Source organism: Artemia sp. Qi Xiang Cuo, chromosome 2 (genome assembly GCF_049724085.1).
Source record: "Artemia sp. Qi Xiang Cuo chromosome 2, ASM4972408v1, whole genome shotgun sequence".
Taxonomy (NCBI): domain Eukaryota; kingdom Metazoa; phylum Arthropoda; class Branchiopoda; order Anostraca; family Artemiidae; genus Artemia; species Artemia sp. Qi Xiang Cuo.
The window spans coordinates 55180660-55207932 of NC_142795.1; the positions used below are offsets into that span (position 1 = coordinate 55180660).

The 27273-nt window shown below is 35.1% G+C and overlaps 2 protein-coding genes across 2 annotated transcripts in view; one reads left to right on the forward strand and one right to left on the reverse strand.

Annotated features, from left to right (window-relative positions):
- LOC148955384 (macoilin-like) overlaps positions 1-19404 on the reverse strand; it is a 71765-nt gene extending 52361 nt beyond the window's left edge. The window contains exon 1 of the mRNA XM_089101927.1: positions 19274-19404. Within this exon, the coding sequence (XP_088958053.1) occupies positions 19274-19353 (80 nt within the window). The 5' untranslated portion in view covers positions 19354-19404. The remainder of the gene's footprint in view (positions 1-19273) is intronic.
- Positions 19357-27273, forward strand: part of LOC148955385 (proteasome assembly chaperone 1-like) — a 42345-nt gene continuing 34428 nt past the window's right edge. The window contains exons 1-2 of the mRNA XM_089101939.1: positions 19357-19546; positions 25429-25511. Coding sequence (XP_088958065.1) covers positions 19452-19546; positions 25429-25511 — 178 coding nt within the window. The 5' untranslated portion in view covers positions 19357-19451. The remainder of the gene's footprint in view (positions 19547-25428; positions 25512-27273) is intronic.

Sequence of the window (27273 nt, forward strand, 5' to 3'; positions counted from 1 at the left end):
TCAATACATTATTTTAAAAAAGTTTTTCTTCTCTTGAAGAAATCTTTAAAACAAATTCAGAAACACATTAGGCTACAATGATAAAAATTGAGCTGATTTCCAAAGAAAAGCTGATTCCCTCAAAACTACTAAAATAACATGTACGTAGCGCTCGTATAAACACGTATCCACAAATGATTAGGTAACTTATAATATTTATTCACCAACGTAAGCCAAATTAATACTAATTTCCCATACCTATAGCGATTTTTTTTTTTCAAAATATTTTTATCGAAATTGAAACATCCAATTTCGTTTAATGAGCAAAAGCTTGATCACATAGCACCCGTAAGAGAAGTCTAAATATAAAATATTGCTACACACATATAACCAGAAAGGACATTGCCAGTTAAGACACCCACGCCTAAGAGACAAAAAAAAAGAATTCAAGGCTGAGTGGCAATACTCATGATTCACTTCTTTTTACAGTAATTCTAGAGAACTGACCAGAAATAAAATATGAGGTTTTCATTTATTTGGAGCTACAGAGCGTCCACATCTAGATCTCTTCAACAGGTTAGTATATCACACAACAATAAAGGATCAAAAGAGGAGGCTGACTTAACATATAAGGATATTAGGCTTAATAATATTAAGAAAATACCGAAAACGTCATATTGTAACACTCATCTTTTAATAAGGATATTGACACATTCCTGCAAAATGGGAAAAATACACCAAACATGCAGCCAACCCCCCCCCCCCCAACCCAGCATGCCAAAGGCCGAAGCGTCATTTGTACTTTACTGAATACGATTTGAATTTCAAGCAGTGCGTTATTTATTTGTCACAGCATCAACAAAAGCAACACAACAACAAAATATTACAGGAATAATGAAAATTTATACATAGGAGTGATGAACCCCTCCCGCTCTCTTTTAAACCCTCTTCATTAAAAATAACATGCATATTGAAAATTGTGGTTTTCATTTATAAAACATTGACAATTTTTTATTCACCAATGTCATAATTATAAGAAAAAAATAATACGTTTTGTTTTCAGTAAAACGCAAATGAAAGTCTGCCCATTAGGAGGTTTGCGGGATGTAGGCCTACTTCTGTTTGTGATAATTTCTGTTGTTTTAACTTTAGTTTTGATTATTGATTTTGATTTCTGTCCGATTAGGATCTGCTTTTTCATTTAAGGCAGCATCTGTTATACATATCTTTGATGTAATTGTTCATTTCAATTTTTATTCGGTTTGGGTTTCATTTACTCATTGATAGTAATTTCTGTTCTTTTTAAGCTTCAATTATTATATGACTTTATTTCTGAACGTCTTAAGTTTTAATATGGAGCATTACTTTTCTCTGAAAAACATCTATTTTAGAACTTTACATTAATTGCTGTTTGTTTTTAACTAGCATAACTTTTTTATTCGTAAACGTTGTGAAACTTCCTAAATGTTTTATAATTTTTCAGATTAAGAATCAAAATATTGGATAGTAGTTTAAAATTGTGATCGAATTCGAATATTTAGTCAAAATTTCTAATCAACGGCAGTTTTGTAATATAACTTTTTAATAATAGTTTTGCTAAGGAATTTAAGGTGGATGGGGAGGGAGAATTAATATTCTTACGAATCGAAAATCTGCGTAAGTATTTGTGTTCATCAGGGCTTCTATAGGGCCTCTGGACAGAGGAGGGCATAGATAATTGGGGAGGGCAAGGGGACAACTGACGTCCCTTTATATTTTGACTAATTGAAAAAACTTTTTGCAAAAAAAAAGTTTTTCAAAGAAAAAGTACAGAACTCCATTAAACAAAAAATGAGCAAAAATACACTCAAGTAATCAACCAAGCGTTGAAACTACCACAAATCAGCATCGATAAATAAATGAAAGTCAAAACGAACAGAAATTACAATAAATAACCGATTCAAACTCAAAACGAGCAGAAATTAACAGAAGGGGCTCAAAACCCCTATGCCTTCCCAAGGCCAGAACATAATTTGCACTTTACTGAAAAAGATATAAATGTTTTTACTTTTATAACTTAGTAAATCAAATAATATTATGATTTTGATTACTAAATATCAGTATATGCATATTAAACTGACAATGCACATTCATCTGTGGTTTTTTCAGTAAAGTGCAAATTATGTTCTGGCCTTGGGATCGCATAGGGGTTTTGCGCCCAACTTATGTTAATTTCTGCTCGTTTTGAGTTTGACTCGGTTATTTACTGTAATTTCTGTTTGTTTTGAGTTTCATTTATTTATCGATGCTGATTTGTGGTAGTTTCACGCTTGGTAGATTATTTGAGTTTATTTTTGTTCATTTTTTGTTTAATGGAGTTCTTTACTTTTCTTTGAAAAACTTTTTTTGTGGAAAAAGTTTTTTTAATTAATTTCTGTTCGTTTTATATTGACATAGTCTTTTCAAAGAAAAATAAAATAATACTTTAAATCTTTTCGTTTTTTTAAAGATTTATAGTTTGACCTGCTATTTATTAATTAAGCTCGATTAATTAAATTTTTCAACAGTTTTTAACAATCTGTGCCCTCTTTAAAATCTGTACACAAATACAATCGTTTAATTTGGTTTCATGACACCTCCAACTAATCTGCAATTGGCGGCTTACTAACAATCGCAAAAAAATCTATAGACTTTCTTTAATAGACTGAATACACTTCCGCTATTTTGATTTGGTTTAATATTAAGAGCAGAAGCAGTCCCGATAGTTTGAATATAATACCCTCAGTCGTTCTTGGGATACTGCTGAGATGCCTTATTGGGAATTAGCATTAACATAGTGCATTTTGATTTAATCTTATGGCAACATTTAGTTTTTAAACATATAGTCAAATGGGAGAGTGGGCGTAAGAGAGGGATTAGTTTTCCTCCAATTACTTTCGAATATTAAAAATGGCATCAGCCCTTTCTATTTTCAATCGAATGAGTCCTTTTCGAAGTTCCTACGACAACTCCTTCGATACGAAGTGCCCTGGTTTAAACAACAACAACAATAAAAAAAATAATACATTATACCCACATCGATCTTTACTATAAAAATGTCAAGCCTTCCAATCACTTTCGAACACTAAAAAGGGCACTAGGCCTTTCGATTTCCAATCGAATGAGCCCTTTTTGAGTTTCTACGACAACACTTCCTATAAACACTTTATATGCCCCCAGGGCATAAATTACAACTATTACCCTAAGGGCTGTGAGGGTGGTTGTCATCCTCTAAGACCTAATTTCCAGGACTTTCAACTACGTTAAACAAAATGGCTATCTCAAAATTTTATTTCGATGTGTCTGGGAAAATAGTGGGCGTGAGAAGGGCGTTAGTCTTTCTCCAATCACTTTCAACTATTAAAAAAGGCACTAGCCCTTTCAATTTCCAATCAAATGAGCCCCTTTGAAGTTTCTACGACAACGCTTTGGATAAAAACCTTATATGCCCCCAGGGGATAACTTACAACCCTCGCCCTGAGGACTGGGGGGGGGTTGTAATCCTTACAGACCTAATTTCCAGAACTTTCTACTACGTTGAACAAAATGGCAATCGGAAAATTTTGATTGGATGTGTTTGGGGGAATGGTGGGCGTGAGAGAGGGGTTAGTTACCGTCCACTCACTTTCAACTATTAAAAAGGGCACTAGCCCTCTCAATTTCCAATTGAATGAGCCCCTTTTGAAGTTTTTATGACCACTCTATCATTAAAATCCTTATATGCTCCCAAGGCATAACTTACAACCTTCACCCTGGGGACTCTGGGGGGGGGGGTTGCCATCCTTAAATACCTAATTTCCAGAACTTTCAACTACGTTGAACAAAATGGCTATCTCTAAACTTTGATTGAATATGTTTGGGGAAATGGAGGGCGTAAGAGGGGGGTTAATTACTCTCCCCTCACTTTCGACTATTAAAAAGGGCAATTTCAATTTACAATCAAATGAGCCCCTTTTGAAATTTCTAATAAACCTTATATGCCCCCAGGGCATAACTTGCAACTTTTGCACTGAAAGCTCTGATGGGGTTATCATCCTAAAAGATCTAATTTCCAGAACTTTCGAACATGTTGAACAAAATGGATATCTCAAAATTTTGATTGGATGTGTTTGGGAAAATGGTGGGCGTGAGAGGGGGGTTAGTTGCCCTTCAATCACTTTCGACTATTAAATGGGCAATAGCCCTTTCAATTTTCAATTGAATGAAAATTGACCTAATTTCTTTAAAGAACGAATTTCCAAAACTTTCAACTGCGTTGAATAAAATGGCTATCTAAAAATTTGGATTGGATGTGTTTGGAGAAACAGTGGGCGTGAGCGGGGGGGTTAGTTGCCCTCCAATCACTCTCGACTATTAAAAAGGGCACTAGTCCTTTGAATTTTAAATCGAATTAGCCCCTTTTCAAGTTTCTATAACGTACATTTCAATAAAAACCTAATATACCCCCAGGGCATAACCTATAACCATGGCCCTGAAGACTGTGGGGGAGAGTGTCCTGCTCAAAGGTATAATTTCCTGAACTTTAAACTGCGTGGTACAAAATGGCTATTTAAAAATTTTTATTGGATATGTTTGGACAATTTGATTGGACAATTTACAATCGAATGAGCCCTTTTTGAAGTTTCTACGACGACACGTTCAGTAAAAACCTTAAATGCCCCAAGGGCATAACTTACAACGATTGCCCTGAGGGATGTGGGGGAGTGTCCTCCTCAAAAACATAATTTCTATCTGGAAATTCACAAAACTGAACAAAATGCCTATCAAAAAATTTTGATTGGATGTGTTTGAGGAAAAGGTGGGCGAGAGAGGGGGTTAATTACCCTCAAATCACTTTTGACTATTAAAAAGGGCAATAGCCCTTTGAATCTACAATAGACTGAGCCATTTTTGAAGTTAATATTACAAAGATTTCAATTAAAACCTTATATGTTTACAGGGCATTACTTATAACCATTGCCCCAAAGACTCTGGGCGAAGAGTCCTTCTAAAAGGAATAATTTCCTGTACTTTAAACTGCGTGGTACAAAATGGCTATTTAAAAATTTTGATTGGATATGTTTGGGGAAATGGTGGGGGTGGAAGGGGTGTTAGTTGCCTTCCAATCACTTTCGACTATTAAAAAGGGCACTAGCCATTTCAATTTCCAATCTAATTAGCCCTTTTTGAAGTATCTACGACGACGCGTTCAGTAAAAACCTTCTATGCCCCCAGAGCATAACTTACAGCCGTTGCTCTGAGGGCTGTGGGGGAGTGTCCTCCTCAAAAACATAATTTCTGTCTGGAAATCCACAACACGGAACAAAATGGCTATCTAAAAATTTTGATTGGATGGGTTTGGGGAAAAGGTGGGCGAGAGACGGGGGTTAATTGCCCTCAAATCACGTTCGACTATTTAAAAGGGCACTAAACCTTTGAATTTCCAATCGAATGAGTCCTTTTTCAAGTTTTTACGACAGAGATTTCACTTAAAACTTATATGCCCCCAGGGCATAACTTTTAACCGTTCCCCTGAAGACTGTGAGGGGATTGTCCAGCTCAAAGGAATAATTTCCTGAACTTTAAACTGCGTGGTACAAAATTGCTATTTAAAAAATTTGATTGGATATGTTTGGGGTAATGGTGGGGGTGGAACGAGTCTTAGTTGCCTTTCAATCAGTTTTGACTATTAAAAAGGGCACTAGCCATTTCAACTTACAATCGGGTGGGACCTTTTTGAAGTGTCTACCACGAGACGTTCAGTAAAAACCTTATATGCCCCAGAGTATAATGTACAACCATCGTCGTGAGAGCTGTGGGGGAGTGTCCTCGTCAAACACATAATTTATATCTGGAAATCCACAACATTGAAAAACATACCTATCAAAAAATTTTGATTGGATTTTTTTGAGGAAAAGCTGGGCGAAAGAAGGGGGGCTAGTTGCCCTCAAATCACTTTCGACTATTAAAAAGAGCACTAGACCTTTGAATTTCCAATCGAATGAGGCCCTTTTCAGGTTTCTACGACAAAGATTTCAATTAAAACTTATATGTCCCCAGGGCATAACTTATAACCCTTGCTCTGAAGACTGTGAGGGAAGTGTCCTGCTCAAAGGTATAATTTCCTGAACTTTAAATGCGTGGAACAAAATGACTATTTCAAAATTTTGATTGGATGTGTTTGGGGAAATGGTGGGCAGGGAAATGGTGTTATTTGCTTTCCAATTACTTTTGACTATTAAAAAGGGCACAAGCCATTTCAATTTCTAATTGAATGAGCCCTTTTTGAAGTTTCTACGACAACGCTTTCTATAAAAAACTTTATATATTTAACTTACAATCCTTGTCCTGAGGGCTGTGAGGGGGTTTTCATCCTCAAAGACATAATTTCCATAGCTGTAAACGACGTTGAATAAAATGGTTATCCCAAAATTATGATTGGATGTATTTGGGGTAAGGATGGGCGCGAGAGGGTGGTTAGATGCCGTCCAATAACTTTCAACTATTAAAAAGGGCACTAGCCCTTTGAATTTCCAATTGAATGAGCCTTTCTTGAAGTTTCTACGACAACGCCTTCTATATAAACCTTATATGCCCCCAGGGTATAACTTAAAACCCTTGCCCCAAGGGTTGCAGGGGGTGTCCTCCTCAAAAACATATTTTCTATCTGGAAATCAACTACGCTGAATAAAATGGCTATCTCAAAATTTGATTGGATGTGTTTGGGGGAATGATGGGCATCAGGGGGGGAGGGGCTAGTTGCCCTCCAATCACTTTCGACTATTAAAACGGGCACTAGCCATTTGAACTTCCAATCGAATGAGCCTTTTTTAAAGTTTCTACGACAACGTCTTCTATAAAAAACCTTATATGCCTCCAGGGCATAACTTAAAACCCTTGCCCCGAAGTTTGTGGGGGTGTCCTCCTCAAAAAGGTATTTTCTATCTGGAAATCAACTATGCTGAACAAAATGGCTATCTCAAAATTTTGATTGGATGTGTTTGGGGGAATGATGGGCGTGGGGGGGGGGGGGGCTAGTTGCCCTCCAATTACTTCCGACTATTAAAAAGGGCACTAGCCCTTTGAATTTCCATTTTGAATTTTCGAATGAGCCTTTATTGAAGTTTCTACAACAACGCGTTCTATAAAATACCTTATATACCCCCAGGGCATAAATTAAAACCCTTGCCCCAAGGGTTATGGGGGAGTGCCCTCCTCAAAAAGATATTTTCTATCTGGAAAATCAACTATGCTGAACAAAATGGCCATCTCAAAATTTTGATTGGATGTGTTTGGGGGAATGATGGGCGTCGGGGGGGGGGGGGGGAGGGCTAGTTGCCCATCAATAACTTTCGACTATTAAAAAGGGCACTAGCCACTCCAATTTGCAATCAAATGAGTCCTTTTCGAACTTTCTACGACAACTCCTTTGATACGAAGTGCCCCGGTATGGAAAAAAAAACATTGTGCCCACATCGTTCTTTACTTAGGCAGCGCCAGCGCGCTGCCTATGAAAACATCTTTTGTTTGTATTTTTTTAAGAGAAATCGAAAAACAAAGCAAAAATGACCTCCCCGCTACCCACAAAGACTTTGAAAAATACCAGTTTATCTTCAGAAGAAAAAAAAACCTTTCACCTCTCTACATGTCCTTGAAAAGGTACCCTTGATTGTAAATATCCTTAAAACACGTCTCTTATTTCACCACTTCATTAAAATAATCTTTTTAGGTAAATAATTAAAAAAATTCCACAAAATAAGTTTTTCAAAGAAAAGTTAAGAACTCCATCAAACAAAAAACGAGCAAATATAAAATCAAATAATCTACCAAGCGTGAAACTACCACAAACCAGCATCGATAAATAACTGAAACCCAAAACGAATAGAAATTACAATAAATAACCAAGTCCAACTCAAAACGAGCAGAAATTAACATAAGTTGGGCTCAAAACCCCTATGCGTTCCCAAGGCCAGAACAAAATTTGCACTTTAATGAAAAAAATATAAAAATGTTTTTACTTTTATAACTTTAATAAATCAAGTAATATTAACATTGTTATTACTAAATATCAGTATATGCATATTCAACTGACCATGCACATTCATTAGTATTTTTTTCAGTAAAGTGCAAATTATGTTCTGGCCTCAGGAATGCATAGGGGTTTTGAGTCCAACTTATGTTAATTTTCTGCTCGTTTTGAATTTGACTCGGTTATTCACTGTAATTTCTGTTCATTTTGGGTTTCATTTATTTATCAATGCTGATTTGTGGTAGTTTCACGCTTGGTAGATTATTTGATTTTATTTTTCCTCGTTTTTTTGTTTAATGGAGTTATTTAGTTTTCTTTTAGAAACTTATTTTGTGGAAAAAGTTTTTTTAGTTAATTGTTGTTTGTTTTATATTGACATAGTCTTTTCAGGGGAACAAAAATAATATTTTAAATCTTTTCGCTTTTTCAAGACCTAATAGTTGGGCCTGCTATTTGTACACAGGAGAAAAATTTTCAGCAATTTTTAACAACATAGACCCTTTTAAAAATCTGGACACAAATAGTAGTATTTAATTAAGTTTCCTACCTCTTCTAGTTGACCTGAAATAGAAAACTTGATACCATTTACAAAAAAATCTGTTCACTTTCTTTGATAGCTTGGATATACTAAGGCTATTTTGATTTGGTTAAATTTTAAGAACAGAAGTAGCCCCAAAAGTTTGAACATAATTTTGAACGTGTAGTCATCCTTAAAGACCTAATTTCCAAACTTTCAACTACGTTGAATAAAATGGCCATCTAAAAATTTTGATTGTATGTTCTTGGGGAAAAGGTGGGCGTGAGAGGGGGGTTATTTTCGAGGTGGAGCCAGATTTCCTGGCATTATTTAAAGAACGATCAGAAAAAACAAAAACAATTTTTCAACTCAAAGTAAGGAGCAACATGAAAACTTGAAACTTACAGAAATTATTGCGTATATGAGGGGGTTGTCCCCCTTATATACGAAACATTAAAACATAAGGTTCATTTAATTTGAAACATAAGAAACTTCTTAAAAGTTCCAATGAAAGATCTTAATCCAAACTGGCCAGCCAACTGGACAAAAAATTAACAAAGAGAGAAAAAACTCAATGAAAAACCAACAAACAAGACTGAGGCCAGTAAAGAAAAAGATGAAAACAACGCGGATATTTGTATGTAAACCTGCATGTAAACTAGGCGCCCTCAGCACAAGTGAAACAACAATAAACAAAAACTAAACTAAAAACAAATAAAACCACCACCACTAAAATACAATTGTCGCAACTGATCCACGTAGGGAACATCAGCTAATAGAATTACTTCGATGAGAACACCAAAGCAACTGAAGTTGCTGATAAGTAGGAGAACTCGGATTTAAACAAATGGAAAATGATATTCATAAACAAAAATTGTGTTACAATTTGACCTGAGAATTTTTGGGAGGCAGGGGAGGGGGCACTCATCAAGATTTTGCCTCGGGCACAAGAGAGGCCAGAACCACCACTTAAAAATGGTTACTTACAATATTTACGATCAGCCAAGGTTAAAAAAGAGTTATGGCATTTGAAGATTTTCAATCAGCATAGAGAATATATGTGCTGTTCCTAAGCCAATGGATCTTCAACATGCAACATATTTTTCCAACAGGAAGAATTTTTGGAGCAATCCCAACCTAGGTGTCCAACCCAGACTTTGGGATTCACCTTCCTTGACCTTCGTTATTGGTCAAGTTGCCCATGTTTCACCCGTTCTTGCTACATTGTTGTGTCTCTTCCATTCCTTCGCACAAAGGTTATTGGGTATCATGACTTGAAACACCTTGCCTGGTCTCGCCATTATTCCGTCAAGCAATTATGGCAACGCTTAGGTAGCCAAAACAGATATCACTAGACAGGTGCAAAGATATCACCCATGGCTTATCCCAAAAATCCACAGTGGTCTCATAGGCGAGAAAAATGGTATACTAATGCCCACCCTAGTCTCAAGGAACTTAGAAGGAATAGCTTCCTTCACAATTGGTAGTGACTTCAAAAGGCACCCCTTCTGCTTGTTAGCCAGCACTTGTCAAGATTAAGTTCACAGTACTTTGTCCACCCTTCTGCTACTACGTATGAGGCCACGAAGCTGGATTTCTCATAGAGAAGTCTGGAATGGAGATATCACCTATGTCTCATCTCAAAGATCCTCAAACACCTCTTAAATGAGGTACCTGGTGCACCATCCTATTCTTATTAAGCTTAGATGGGATCACCATTTTTATAAGGCATTTGAATCTTAGTTTACCTTACTGAGCTAGTATTTTAGTTTGTGCCAGCATTTAGTAGTAAACAAGAATAAAAAATGACCTGCGCTTTTCTAGGGAGGGTCCAAGGGTATGCATAACCTGAATTCGTCTATTTTTTTCTATTTTCAGTTGGTTTGTGGTGGAATGAGACTAGCTGTAATAACTATATATTACAGATGCTACATTCCATACGGCATTCAAGTCACAATGGCAAATTCAACAACTTGTACTGATGAAAATGCTAAAAAGTGAATGGAATTTTTGCTCCATAGAAAACAGAAGTATAAACATTCCAGAACTAACATTTTGTTTCTCAAAACCAATCGAATTGACAAAAAAAAACGCATTACTTTCATCTCCAAGACATTATGATTTATTCAACAAACTCAAATATCTTGATTTACTTTTATTCTAAAATATGAAAAAGGTAAAACTAATATTTTTCCATTTTCTTACTCAAAATTACCAGAAAAAAATCACTCCGAAATTTAATCACGACCGATTTTTTGACATGAGAGGAATAACAGGATAAAAAATTAAAATAATAAGCCTCAACTTTAAAATTATTAGAACTTAATTTCTAGTCATTTCAGGCTTTAATATTTTTATTTAATTTCCTTTGGAAAACTGTTTAATTAATTATTTAAAAAGAGGACTAAAACCTTAAGTGTGTATCCAAACAAGTCACATCCAAATATTCTACAGCCAATGGTTAGACGCATCAGTTTAAATCAGCCACAAAAAAAAAAAAATACATGAACACATTTGCAAAGGATACTACAAAATTCTGCATCTTCCTAGATAGAAGAATGAAATTTCTTTTTGGATCTCAGATCTATTGAATTTAATGGTATAGTTTTCATCAAGATTGCACCCACCTTCGGGTCTTTTATAAAATTAGGAAAATGTTTGTGTACTAATAGCTTTTAATAGGTAATTTTACTAGTTTTTTTTTTATTTCATCTTTTGTATGAATTTCCTTTCAATAGGCACAACCATATGGCAGCATATGATGAGACTGACGCGACATTTGCAATACTGTTGGTCATCATAATTTCAATGCAAAACCCAACATCAATGTTAGGGTGCTTTTGCCTTCAGGACAGAAATATTCTCTGCTAAAATCACCCCAATTCTCAAGAAGCATGATACATTTCTCATAGTGATAAAGCACTACCTTGCTCGAAATCATAAAATAAATAGCCCTCACCCAAGTTTTGATGACTACTGGACTTTCCTGGCCACCCCTGAAAAAAAAAGATTGAAAAGTACAGCTGTAACACTGTCTGTAAATAAACTGGAAACAAGAGTGAGTGATATCCTCAAAAAGGATAGTGTGGCTAAAGGGCCTATATTTGCTAATGATACTTCTTTAGTGGTGGTTGCAATGTCAGAGAGTGGGTTAGCTAAAGGTGAACCCCACTAAGAGCATTTTTTTCATATTTTCGAGGACATCGAATTATTATCCATGGATACAGCATATAACATATGAAGGTGGTATGACTGAACATCAATAAGTAGTAAAGTATATTGGTGTTATAGAACAGACTCTCAGTTTCCAATCCCATATTGAAACTTTATTGCATAATTAGGGAATTATTCACAAACTTCAACATGTTTCCTACTATAATTCTTAGGCTTCACTATTTTTGTTAATCCATCCTTATATTTTGTATTGTTCTTCTGTATGTTTGGGTACATTTTCTTCAACTGTTAATTCTGTGCAGATTATTTAAAACAAATATATTAATGTATTATCAGATAAATCAGAAAGAGAATAGGTTTAAGAAGTTTATAAGGATCTTGAGATATTGCCAGCATTTGGTCTTCCATAATTTTTGTATATTAGTGTTTATGTATGAATACAATATGAACCTCCTGCTGGAATGTTTAAATGATTTATTTTATAGCCATGGAATATACAAAACCATAATACTAGGGGTAGGAATGATTATTATAATCCACCTGTAATTTCTACCAGGTCCAGGTTTTCTTTTATCATGAAGGGTTTAATATTATGGAATAATTTGGAAGATGAAATGAAGAAGATAGAACACTTTAATGAATTTAAAGCAAAATTGAAAGAAAAATTATTAAGCAAGTATGAATTTTAGTTTTGTTTGTTTTGGAGGAGATTTGATTTGATTTAAATTAAGTTGGAATTGTTTGTTGGTTGGTGAGTATGACTCCACAGTATGAACATGGTATGTAGTTGCTGCACCTGTAGTATTATTGTTATTTTATATATTTTTTTTATCCTTTTTTTCCCTTTCTTTCTCATTAGAGTGAATTTAAATGGCGGTATATGTACACCCGTACATATACCACCATTGCCGTACATATACCACCCGTACATGTACGGATGTTTACCTGATTCATCCCACATCAACCATTTGATTTTGGGTACATCATATTGAATTTTGTATGTAGATTGTTGTTAAGGTTAAATAAATATATCACCAACATATCATCTAAAAACTTTATATTCTGCTTGTTTAAACCTTTGAATAAGTGGAAATTACCCTCTGTCAGAAACAAAATGTAAATCCTTTACTTCCAAATAAAACCCACCACCATTTCCCTTAAAGATAAACCTCTATCTTTAGGAATTTTCAACTTTGTCTTGCATAATTCAATTATTGGTACCTATATGCATCAAATGGACCCATCTACAACCCAGTTTAAGACTCAGCCTCAAGGTAGTATGAGTTTAGTTTCTGAAATGTATGAGTTTAGTATCTGAATCAGTATGAGTTTAGTATCTGAACTAAAAGGAACTAACTAATGAACCTAATTGGATTATCTTTTGTACTGTACTGTGTTAGATTGCACAATTAACTTGCAGATTTAATTGTGAGGGATTGTTCCCTTCATACATGAGTTATTATTTATCATAGTGAATAATTTAGTTCCATAACTGAATATTTACTTTTGGTCAAGTAACCTTGAATTAAGACTGGTTAACAGTTCAGGAATCTGCAGTGTCTCATCAGAACAAAAGGCTTTAAAAACGCATCAAAATTTTTTTATCCCATAACCCCCTGGATAGGGCTTTGGCCCTGAGATAAAAAAATTTCATGGATGAAAAATTTTAAAACTAATGCTAAAATAAACTTGAGCTTTTGAAATGGAAGCTCCTTCTTTCCTCTTTTTCCTATTGAAGACAGCGTAACTCAAAGGCCCCTTGGGAATAGTCTTTTTTGTATTTTAATAGTGATAAAACAGGCTGTAACATTTAACCATTTGCCTTTACGTTACCAGTTCATGAAGATCTGCTGAATGCTACAATCGTTTTGTGTTAAATTTTCAACTATTAAAGCAAAAGTGTCTCATCAGAACAAATGTCAGGAAAAAAGCAGCCCTTTAGGCTACCACCCAAGAAGGAAACTCCCACTGAAACCCTTGGCCAGTCACCCTTCCAACCTACTTCTGAAACTCTTCCTAGACCTCCCCCCCCACTACATGGTCCAAAAAAGTTAGCCACTTGTCAGGAATTCAGGTCATAGCTGCAACTAACTCTAATGAAAGAGGTGAGATGCCTGGCAAAAGAGGAAAAAGGATGAAACTTGTTCACCAGTGATAGTGCAACCCCTACCTTCAAGTGTCCCATAAACTAGTACTACATATTACCCCAATTATTATACTGTCTCAATCAAGAAAACCAATTTCCAACTCTTTTCAAAAGATTGAATAATGCAAATTAGGAAAGCTGTCTTTCTTATAGCTCTGGTAAATTTTGAACTTGTTTTCAAGCAGGACGAGCCTATTGATATCTACTTTATGTCTTCTCAGGCAGCAGACCATGTCCTGTCAAAATCCAAAGAAATAATTATTGATGGCTCAAAAATTTTAGCCACAAAAAAAGATGTGGAAAAGTTACACAAGTATGTGCTTTATGGTGTTGATACCAGCGTAAAAGTGGAGGAAATACAAACTGAACTAATAGATTCTTCAGGCCTTCTCATAAATCCTTCAACTGCAATAAGGCTAAGTTTAAACAAAGAAGGAGTCCTTCACCCAAGCCATTCAATCCTCATTTCCTGCAAAGTTGAGCTAAACAGAGAAATATTCTTGTATGGTATGTCCCTTTTTTACAAGATTTATAAGCCTGAGCCCCTACAATGCTCCACTTGTCTGGCCCATGGCCACAGCAGATAACACTGCAAACAGTCCAATCTGTCTTGCCTTACGTATGGGAAAACAGGTGACGCAATTAGTGAATGCCCTGAGTCAGACCCTTTCTGCAGAAATTGTAACAGTAAGGGACACACAGCCTTCCAAAAACAACCTTGCCTGGCTCACCAAAAGCAAGTTGTAATCCTTAGAACATCTGATAAAATGAACTTACCCTACTCAGTTGTAGCTGCAAGAATCCCTTGGCAACCCATACCTCATTGGCCCAGTAGAAGCCGAGCAACAGTTGCTGTAGAAGATGCAAATACAGTATCATTTCTTAAAGAGGCAAACAATGTTCATACTCAAGGTTCTAGTCAGTCCCCCCATCCCTTACCTAAGTTTACTTCAACATCCTGCACTCCAAAAGTTGCCAAGAATGGCAAAGGCTTGCAACTTATCTCACAGTCAGCAACTTAATTGAGGTTAGTAATGAACCTGAGGAAACCAAAAATATTCTCAAGAAGAAAGCTATCACTAAACTCATAGGTGATGACATCTTACAAACAGCTATAGCTCAACTATCTTCCATCAAAAAGGACATAGATTCCACATCGAAGCTAGTTAAGCCTGTAGACTCAGCTGCAAAGCAAATTAATACAGGCTCTGACAATGCCACAGCCCCAAGATGGTAGTTGGTGTCACAGCCCTAGTCAAAGGCAAGAAATCTAAGAAATAAACAGCAAACTTTCCATCCCAGTCCAAAATTGCCACCAATAATATTTTGTCAGCTGAAAAAGAATTCCAATATTCAAATCAAGGAAATGATGGAAATCAGACCACAATGGATATTTAAATATGTATTATGCAAGATTTTACATTTATCACTGTGCAATAATGTTGTTTTAAACTATTACAATGACCAAAATAATTTGCCCATCAATCCCTTAGGTAGCCCTGATAGCCCCTTAAACCAAATTAACTGTGAATATTTCAACACTTTTGATTTTGTAAAAAATGTAAAAGCTAAGCTAATGGAAGAGACCAAACTTAATGTAATTTACTTTAACATCAGAAGCATACAGGATCAGTGGGCTAATTTTAAAGATTTAATTTTAATTAATGGTTACTGCCCTTTCAATGTTATTTGAATAATGGAGATGTTGCTTTCAGAAATTGATGATACTAATGAATTTTCTCTCCCTGGCTTTCAAGCTATTCATATTGAAAGAAAATTAACCAAGTCCTCAGGCAGCATTTCTCCTTACATCCGGTCAAGTCTAAAATTCACCAGGCTATTAGACTGTGAATCCTCATTTTCGCAACCTATAAATAATAGATTCATTTATTCAATAGTTGTAGACATAAGTGTTGACGACAATTCTTTTGTTTTTTCATTGTTTTATAAACCACCCTCATTTCCAACACCTTTTTTTTGTAATCTGTTTGATGACTTTTCTAGTTTTATTAGTTTACCACAAAATAAGGCAATAGTTTTTGGGGACTTCAATTGTAATTTACTAAATGTTAGCAATAAAATGATTGTGATACCTTCTTTGAAACATTTACCTCAAGTGGTCTTCTTCCCACAATCCTTTTTCCTACTAGAGTTGGTCCTACAAGGTCTGCTGCTACTGTAATTGATAACATTTTTGTATCCACTTCCCTGGGAAACCACCTGTCCTCCAAAAGAATATTCTCTGACCTGTAAGACCACTTTCCAATCTATCTCTCCCTACCCTCCCTACCAACTACTCAACCCCCTAAAACTGACACCCCTATGTCTAATAGAATATATAATACTTTGAATATGACCCAGTTCATGGATTATTTGAAATCCTTTGACTGGTCCAAGGTTTTGGATTGTCAGTATGTTAATTCAGCCACAAATGGTTTTACACAGGGACTGAGTGATCTTATCAGTTCAACCTTTCCAATCTGTAAATCAACCCAAAAAACTACCCATATACACCCCTGGATGTCCATTAACCTGATAATCTCTTCATACCATAAAATGACCTATATAAGTTAGCTTGCAGAACCAGTAGCATTATTGCCCTAACTAATTATAAAAATTACAAAAACTAATATACCAAATTTGTTCAGGAAGCAAAAAAAATTATTATTACTTGAAAATCTCTCACTGCAAAGGGAACTTACAAAAAATTTGGTCCACATTAAATGAAATTCTTTAAAAAAAAAGAATTCAAGATGCATACTCCTATGGGACACTTTGTCAAAGGCCTTAGCAAAGTCTAGCAGCAGTACTGGATGTCCTTGGTCAATCAGGTTTGTAATTATTTCATATGATTCCAACAAGTTTGTTTCAATTGATTTTCCTGACTGGGATCCATGCTGCTTGGGGCAACAAGATCTTGTTTATGGTTAAATGTTTGAGCAATGAATCATTAACTATGCATTCAAGCATCTTAACCACAATTGAGGTTAGGCTGATAGGTCAATAATTCTCAGGCTTGTGTGGTCATCTTTTTTTAATACTGGAGTTATTTTGGCTTCTTTCTAGTCTGCTGAGAACTCTCTGGTAGTAAGTGATGTCTGGAAGATTCTTGTGAGGGGATATGCTATCACTTCTGCAATTTCTTTTAGTAGTCTAGGATGTGTATTATCAGGTCCTGGTGACTTGTTAGGATTCAACTTTTTTTATACATTTAAGGACCTCTGTAGATGATACCATGATGCTCTCCATTTGGGCTTTTATATTATAGTTTGGTGGGGAAGGTAAAGGACCATCTTGCTTTGGTTATCAGTTTTTTAATACATTGTCTATTGTGATCCTGGCTAGAGATGTACTGCCAAAACTTTTTGGGTTAGTCTTGGCTTCATCAGTAACTTCTCCATCTTGCTTTGGTTATCAGTGTTTTAATACATTGTCTATTGTGATCCTGGCTAGAGATGTACTGCCAAAACTTTTTGGGTTAGTCTTGGCTTCATCAGCAAGTTTAGTTTCAAAATTCATATGCAAGGCCCACATCAAGTTGCATATATCAAAGAGTTCAGTTCATTAATTTTGTTGGGTAGTTGGTCAACATTTGCTATAAGAGCAGAAAAATCTTGATTTAATTGCTGCTTTCTTTGGTTAAGTACTTCCTTATGGCAGTGATTCATGTTGAGGATGGACTTGTCTACAATGGATAGAGAAGTGTTTGAAGATCTATTATCATCAGCTGCATTGGAATTTTCATTTGTAAGGGTCTTGTACAATGATGTGTTCATGAGTTCATGGGCACTAATTGGTGACATCCTGGATTCAGGAAGGAATTCTCATTCTGGAGGCAAGTTTGTTTCCTGACTATCTAAATTTTCTGTCAATATAAAGGTTTAGGCCTACCATAAAAACATGCTAGCCTATGTACTATAAAGTAGCCCCAGAATTGTATTGTTTTTTTAAGTTTTGTGCATACCCTAGGACTATACATGGGACCATCAGGAGGTAGGGTGCATTGTCAGAAACATGAATATAATATTTGAAAAGAGCATAAAGTAAGGAATCAAAAAGTACTACTTTTATTTTACTAAGATGTTTCCTTCTGAGGGTCCTTTAATCTACAATGGTAGGCTATCTAGCACTGGCCAACCACTAAATATTTACCAACAGATCTTCTAGGCCATGATTTAGGTTCAGGATTGAGTCCTGAAAGTTTTGTTCTCCTAACTCTTTCCAGTAGGCTATACCCTAGCACAAAACCCTTCATAAAGAATTGGTAATGAACCTAGCCTACTAAACTGCCTATTATTTGGAATGATTTTAGAAAGTGGATAACAATAGAAAACATGATAATTTAATTAGCTTAATAGCATATTATAAAGTATAAATTTTACTTCTTTAGTATTTTCTTTTATTCTTTAAATATCCCAGGGCCATAGGCCTATCTTGCACCATCAATAAGGAGGGGATGGGACACACTGTCAAAAAGCCAAGTAAAGCTCTACCAAATCATATTATTGACTTACGCACAAAGTGAATATACCACTCAATGCCTTTTTTATGCTGATTATGAATATAGTAATCATTTCTATTGGAAATGAATTTCAGCACCCCTCCTTATATATGCCAATTCAAGGTATATATTTCTACAACCTGACCTAACCCTGAATTGGCATATATAGGGGGGGGCTGAAACTTACTTCTGATAGAAATGTTTACTATATTCATAATCAGCATAAAAAAAGGCATCAAATAGTATATTCACTTTATTCCTAACTCAATAATATGATTTGATAGAACTTTACCAAAAGCCCACCACAAGATCTGAAGAGCATAAAATAAGGAGTAGCCTACAATGGTAGGATAGCCAGTAAATATTTACCAAATCATATTATGGAGTTAGGAATAAAGTGAATACACCCTTCAATGCCTTTTTTTATGCTGATTACAAATATAACAATCATTTCTATTGGAAATGAATTTCAGCCCCCCTCCCCCTAACCTAACCCCACCCCAGTATGTGCAAATATACATCCTGAATTGACATATATAGGAGGAGGGGGCTGAAATTCATTTCTGATAGAAATGATTGTTATATTTGTAATAAGCATAAAAACAGGCATTGAATGGTATATTCACTTTATTTGAAACTAAATAATATGATTTGGTACAAATATTTACTGGCTAGCCTAGACTCCAAACTTTATTTTAAATAGGCCTATATAGGCTAGCCTATTTTATCAAGAAGAGTGGTAGCCTATTTCTGGACTATTACCAAATCAGGAATCTAGAAAGCTGAAAAAATTTATTACTCTAATATAAGCTTAATAACTAGAACAATATAGCCAGCTTTCAAAAAAATTAGCTTGGCCAAATAACTGTTTTTATCATAAGCATGATAGGCCTACTTCATTCTACACAAAAGAAAATTAATATGACTTACTTTCCATATAAACCTTCAGCTAACTTATTCCTTTTAATAGGCCGTCTGGCCTTCACATTGTCGATATTTCTGCGTTTCATTTTGTCAGGTATTTTGTAAACACAATTTATAATTTCATGATCTTTTCTTCTTGTAATTCAAACATACATCAAGAGAAAATTTCAAATTGTATAGGGGAATGGATTCCATATCTAGAGAAATAGCTTTTCCAGATTCTAGGGTTCTCGGTGAAGAAAATTTTGAATTAGATGATGACAGCGATGCCATTGAGAGGTAGGATCGAGTTTTTCTTTGTTCTTAAATTGTAGAAATACAGTTTTAAGGTAGTAGCTTCATGTTTTAGCTCCAAGTGCTATCTACAAAATATCAATCTTTGCACAAGGAAGAGTGTAACACGACATCTATTAATTTGCTTGAATAATAGATTTCGTTGGTCTGTCGTTTTCAGAGAAAATAAAAATTCTACAAATCGCCACGAAAATTGCATTTGTCGTTGTATTCAGTTCTGTTAAATGGGAAAAAGAAAAACCACAGTTGAGTTTTGATATTTTTGCGATAAAAATTGTGCTGACTGCTGACTCTCTATAAAGAATCAATCTCATCAGCATAAGGAATGATTTGTGACAATTTTTGGCATTATTTATACAGTTGCGTCCCTTCAGTGCTCGTTTTTGAAGCCAGTCTATGTGGTACAGCACAAATAAAATGTGCCTAACAAACACAAACACATTTTTCCATTGGGATATGTTTCTTTGGCTTTGTACTACATTATTAGGTAACAGTTCACTGAAAACAAGAAACCTTGGCAAAGTCTGATCAGACCACAAGACCATGCTCCTGATGCTTCCCTGACACTGATGCTGATATGTTGCTGCAGTGTATAAAGACAAGAATCTTGCCATAATCATTATAAAGATAAAGTTATCAGCTGGCTTGTGCATTTCTTACCAGCCAGAAAAGTTTTTCCAGTACAAAAAAGAGATAGACAGCCATGGTTTTAGGATATCTTCTGCTTTTTTCAACATTTATCTCTGGGAAGGTGCTTCAAGTTTTACTGAATAATTGGCTGCTATCTAAAAAAAAAAATGGGATAATATTTAGTGTCACTGCAAAATAAACCTGAAAGGCTTACATTTTTGTGCCTTTGTTTAAAAGTTCATGCAATCTTTCAACCATTTGAATAACATTGTGGTCAATGTTTCTGATTGACTTATATTTTACACTTCATTGCATTCCAAATAATTCTGCAATGAGTTCACAGATGCGCTTCTTTGTGAAGGAGTTCTTTTGATTTTTTTGATAGTTACTAAACTGTTTGTACTTTTACCATACGAATGTTTGGCTGGCACACTGAAAAAAGTTAACCATAGGGGATATATTGCTAATTTTATATTGTGCCCACCAGTAAATGCTACAGCCATTGTACTGCAACTGTCATCACCTTCCCTAATGGTTTGTTATAAATTTAAATCCCTGTTCATTAATCCATTGGTAATAGTGGTTTCTATTGTTTTAGTGTCACGTTGAATGGAAGAGTTGTTAAACTAGGAACCATTCTTTTATTACTTTCTTTTTCATGTCTTAAAACCTAGCTACAAGCAATAGTTGCTTGCTTCCGCCAATATCCATATTTTGTTCTGCCATAATAGAAAGTATTTCGTAATCCTTTTTATTTGATAATTTCTAATTACTCTTGTGCATTTACCTACAAGCTTAATTTTTACTTTATGAAATATGTACATTGCGTTTCTTGGGACATATTTAAAACTTTCTTAAAGCTTTATCACCTGGTTTCATTCTAAAGTGAAGGGGATAGTTGGAAAATGTCACTTTTTTTTAGTTAGGTTGTGAACTTCGTCTTTGATTTAGGATCTTATGCTTCCTTTCTAATTTTTTATTACAGCTGTAAATTTGCTAGTAAAAAGACGACTCATGATGCTACTCAATTTCCATATGAGATTTAGCATAATTATAAAAGTGACTGAAAATGATGGCTATAAACAAGGTATCAACATAAACAAGGTACATGATTAATCAACAGCGCAATAGAATTAACGCTGAAATTTTCTGATAAGCTGATAATTAATAAGCAATTTTCAAGAATTATTTTAAGACAAGATTGCGTCTGCACAGAGTAAGCCTAGGTTAAACCTAGGCTTACTCGGTTAAACCTAATTAACTAGGTTAAACCTAGTAGGTTTGCTCACGAAAACACTGACAGGCTAAGCAGCCTAGTTGGCTTTAAGTTGGTAGGTCTACTTGGTAAAGAACTCATCTTTCTTTTCTGTTCATCTTTCTTTCCTTTCATCTTTCTATTGAACTATTTTTCATTGGTAAATTTCGCAAAGCACCCTTTTGATGTCTATAGAATACGCGGTCTACTCGTAAAGGTCAAACCATCAACAAAGAAGGAGTCTCTTTCAATAGTCTTTTGAATTTTTAGCTCATTTATGGTTCTGTAGATTTTGTGATAGCATGTTCTGTCTGTCGAAATACAGAAGTTTCTTACGTCTATATAGTGCTCAATCTTTGATGCTCAGTTTACTCACCCAGAGCCTGTGGGAATGCTTGGCTTATCAATTCTAATCAGACTAGACATGCTTTCTCCGTTGTGATTATGACACTGAACACCTTAGGAAGGGATGTTTACTTGACAAAAGCTAGTAGACAAGCTCGAGCAGCAACCATTTTTACGGAGACTAGATGAACCTATTTCTGTGCTTTGGTTATCAAATAATTTTTTTTTTCCAATACCACCTGTGTTTCTGTCAGTCGTAATAACTTCTTTACTTTCCAAAGCTAAAAGCTGCATTTATGTTCTACCTACATCTACAATCAAAAATTTTTTAACTTAACATAAAAAAAATGAGTTGCTGCAATTTCATAGATTTAATTTGGGGGATTTCAAAACTATCAGATAGATAAATATATAGATTCATTTATTTTTATCAGTTCACTATTTGAATCACCTAAATAAATATAGGCAGTATTAGAACGTCAAACTACCTGTGCGCAGTGGGACAATTAATTGAACTGCATTATTGACAACATAAAAATAAAGACAACAAACAAGAAGAAAAAACAAACTAAACAACAGTCTTCTTAAGAAAACCATTGTCACCCTGTACTTCGACAAAGGGGAACTTTTTGACGTTTTATTTAAATTAAAAAAAAACTGATTCATAGCCCCTAATGCTATCTGGGAGGCTATTCCAAAGAGATGCACTCATGTAACAAAACACATGGGCTGACCTCACTGTGTTTAATTTCTCATATAATAGCTTATCTGCATTCCAAGTATGATAAGAATATTAACCAAAATTAGAAGAAAATATATCCACTTAACAGACTGGTACAGCATCATTTGAAAATCAGTGTGCTAGTGATAATGACTGTTAACCATAACAAGCCAACACTCAAATGTTTACAATGGCAATAACAAGTAAGTGTATCACTAAATTAGCACAATTCCCCAAGATACAAACTGCTTTATTCTGAATTGTCTGGACTCTCCTATGGTAAGTATAGAATGCCCAAAGCGTTCATTCATATACCGTATATAGCTGAATGAACATACCGTAAATAATCTCTAGCAGAGAAACCGGAAACCAAGTGCGAAAACATCCAAGTAAGCCTAAGACTCTTGCCGCCTTAGACGATATTTGTCTAGTCAAGAACTGAACTGAAAGTAAGGAGCAACATTAAAACTTTAAATGAATACAAATTATTCCGTATTTGAGGTCGGGTTGTCCCCTCCTCGATGCCTCTCTTTTTACGCTAAAGTTAAATCCTGTAAGAACGATTCCCGAAACACAAGGGTCGTTTAATCAGAATAAGAAGCTTTTTTTTTAAATACTAAACAACTTAAGCATAAAGAGCGAAGGATTATGGAAGGGGCATCCCCCCTCATATACGGAATAATTTCTGTTCGTTTTAAGTTTTAATTTTGCTCTTTACTTTCAGTTGAAAAAAAATTCTTTCTTTTTTTTTGATCTAAGATAAATTATGTCTTCAAAAATGAAGACCCCTTAATACTGTTATCCGTTAGTTAAAACTAGCCACAATACCAGTTTTGGTGAGTTTTTAGCTGTTGGAAAAACTTAATGCTAGTTTCTATAGCTTAAAGCTTACCACTTTAATTTAAAAACTGTTTCAGCATTGAGTAATGACGCAAGTATAAATTTTATCGCTACTGATTAAACAAAATAAAAGTGTCACTGTGCTATTAGAAATATATACTCGAATATATTCCATGAACTTCGGAAGATACCTCTATTGCGTCTTTGTTTAAAAACAGCAAAATCGTTGCCTCCCTTCATTTTGCGAATTGGTGTCCCTAGAAACTCTTAAAATTATTAACAGGAGTGACTTACATAGTATGTCTACATAGCTGGGCAACAGACAAACCTCGAAGCCTCACCCATGCCCATTACATCTGTCATCTCAATGCATAAATGAACCCTTACAGAAAAACAGGAAGGAAAGGCCAAAGGCTACTAAAAACGTGTAACTATGTTTGACAAAACTCACGGGTATTGCAATCTAGATAATTTCAGATGTTAAATTAGTTCTTCCTTTAGGAAGTTTTTCTTCGTAATTTTTTCTTTAGCTTATTTTACCGCCAATCGGACGTTCTGCCCTGTGTGCTTGCCCGCTCCAGCCTCCCTCCCCCTAGATCAGGTCCTACGTAGAAAAAATGATCTCTTACTTTTCGTTGTAAAAGTAACGTGTGCTAAATTTCAAGTCAGTTTAGGTCTTTCTGTCGTTAAGTGGTTTTTCAATACAATCTTCAGTTCGAAGTTTTGAATTATGTGTTGCAAGTGAGCTTTGATTGCTTTTGTGTCTATCTTTTGTGTATTTTTGCAAATCCTTATTCCTCAAATGTCAGAGTTAGAGCCAGTTTTTGTCAAGATTCTTGAGGTACTTTTAATTTTTATATTTTTTTGCTCTTTCCCGAAATTTTCGATATGCATTTTTTTTATTTATAAGATTTAAAGTGAACTTTCAAGTTGAACTGCTTGATGTCCTTTATTAAAAAAAAAACTGTCTTATGCCAATTTAGAAGAATTTGAAAAGAAAATGTCATTGCTTCGTGATGTCTAATAAAAATAGCAAATGAAAACGTAAGTTTAGATTATCGGAAAAGGTTTATAACAGCTAATTAGAGCTATCAGTTTCGGGAGGGGGTTTGAGCTAAGCTTTGGATTGGTAATAATACAAGAAAAATGGTAGAGATATCCACCGGTGTAGGAGCTGAATCCGCGAGCCTTTGGTTACTAGCCGAAGCCTTTACCCGTTGACCAATCTAGCTTAGCATTTGATTTATAAGCTGAATCATTTAAACAGAACCTTGGGAGTAAACTTTAGAGTTTTAAAAATGACACTCGACCCTCCATTTATTGAAATCTAAGCTATCAAATTTAAACATCTTCATTTCTCATTTCTCTCTTTTGATACAGTTTTTAGGGTCTTTAGGCCTCTATGCTTAGGGTGGATTTGGCCCCCCCCCCTAACCCCTCCCTAACAGAACCATACATGTATCGTGTGAATGGCTTTCCCTTGGGAAGAACTAGTCAATCCCCTAGAAGAACCCCCCATGTTGTTACTAAATTAGAAGCTTTATTAATTAATTCAAAATAATGGCAACCTTGAAGTCTTTTCATTAAAACATACATGAATAAGAAGAAAATACTGAAATGCAGCTTATAGAATATTTTGACTCCTTGTTTGGACAATCATACGTGCTATTGCTGAATAGCCTCGAAGGTCTACAAAATCGGTTTTAAGTTTGCCATTGTTGAAACTCTATTCAGTGAATTCTTCCATGCACTATCAGCCTTTGATTGAAGTTGTTTGCTCCATTATCTTGGCTATTTCTTCTAAGGTAATTTTTATGGCAGTGGTGTCTTGTTATAGTAATGACTGAAATTTTTATTAGGGATCTACTCCAGACATTCTAAATACTTCATACCATTCTGAAGGTTTTATATGTCTTCGACCTGTTCTACACTTAAAAGCTGGAACGGAAATTATTTCAAGTCTTTGCTCATATGGAAGACACTTCATATTTCCTTTTGTGAGGCGGAGGCTTGAAAATTAAGCTGCATTGTCAAAATAATGAAATTGACTTTAATCTTTCTCTTATTATTTTTCAGTGAGCTACTTGTGAAGCAATATGAAGGTATAATATCTGATGGGTATTCGAAAATCTTTGTGTTTGATAGCCTTATGAGCAAAGGTAAGAAGTTTGATCCATAGTAGCAAGATAGAAGATTTGTTCATAATGAAATTCTCATACGCATACCAAAGACACGTAGAAATAAATTCAAAAAAAAAATGATACAAACTTAAAACAAACAGAAAGCACTATCAATTAATAAATCAAACCCAAGAGGAACAGAAATTACAAGGAATAATTAAGCAAATTTAAAATGAACAGAAACTACCACACATAGGAGTAGGGCTAACGACCCTAAGCCTTCTAAAGGCCGAGGCGTAGTTTGTGCTTTACTGAAAACGATTTTTACTTCGATCAATTTATTTATTTGTCACTGACTGTAATTTGACTGTCATATTCATTGACTGTCTAATATATAATGATATTCCATCCTTTTGAGAATGTTAAAATGTGCTATCATTTTGAGAATGTGCTAAACTGGGATAAAGCTGCAGGAAAAGATTTGGGAAGAATGAAGAAGTTTGTGACACTCTGGAAGTGAAGGAAGCTTTATTTAGTGATGAATTAGTGACAGTACTAAAAGAATTAAAAAATTATAATGTCCCTGGTGGTGGTAGTGTGGCAAATGAGCTTTTTAAATAGGGTGGTTGTGAAGCTCGAGATAAATTATTGAAGACTATGAAAATGATTTTTGAAAAGGGGGAATTATCTAGTAATTATTTCTGTAGGAAGCAACTTACTTAGTATGATGATACTTTTTAGACTTATTAAGGCTGTACATAAAGTTTTAAGAGAAGGACACTGTGGTTTTAGGAAGGATATAGGATCTGTTGACCAAATTTTGGCTCTTCGATTAATAATTGAGAAGTGCCTGAGTCATCAGACCTGTTTAGTCCTCAGTAGTGAGCAAGATTTACTAGTAAGTTTCGAAACTTACTCTTACCGAATAAGTTACCGATAACTTTGGTAAGTTACCGTAAGTTACCGCATAAACGGTAAGTTTCAAATACTTACGAATTTAAAGGAAAATATAAGAACAGATTGATAAGAAAAAATATTATTTTTGCATTATTTTATTTGTTTAGTTCCTACTTCGTTTACACGGGGGAAAATTATAAAATATTGCGCTTTAGGATTCAGATAATTCTTTATAAGAGGTAACAAGAGTTAAGCTAGAGCTGCAGCTGCTGCTCCTCCTCCTCCTCATCATCTGGTGCATCTTCAAACGCTACGTCTGGTGAATCATCTTCCACCATACCATCTCCACTATCACGTGGCTGTGAACTATTAGTAGAAAGACATGATGGCAGCGTGAACATCCCTTCCAGTCTTTAACGTTGATTTCCAGGCATTTTTGAAGCTGCACGGTCATGCCAATTTTTTTGCTATTAAGCGACTGACGGACCATTAGAATTTTGTTCGCTGTTTCATGCTTGATGCGGCTTTTACGGTGGGTCTGTACTAGTCAATAGCCTGACCAGAGCCTATTGCAGGAGGCTACGGTAACATAAATTGTTGAGATTTTTACAGCCACTCCCGTAAGCATCAAAGTCGCAAAAAAACAAAAAAAAACATCCCACCAACAAGCTGCCAATTCGACAGCTTTTGCAGTCTCAAAGTACAATGATTTGGAAAATGGGCCACTTTTGGAGATGTGGCTACAAAGTTCTGTGTTCAGGACCCCGACAAAATCAGCTTCAGATCTTTCGTTAAGTGAATCACCACCATCCTTCCGAAATTGGCAGGGAAACTTAGCAAGCTCATTTACTCGACTTATTGCGTCTGTAAACTTATTTTCTGTCAGTGAGTTTGCACCAAAAAG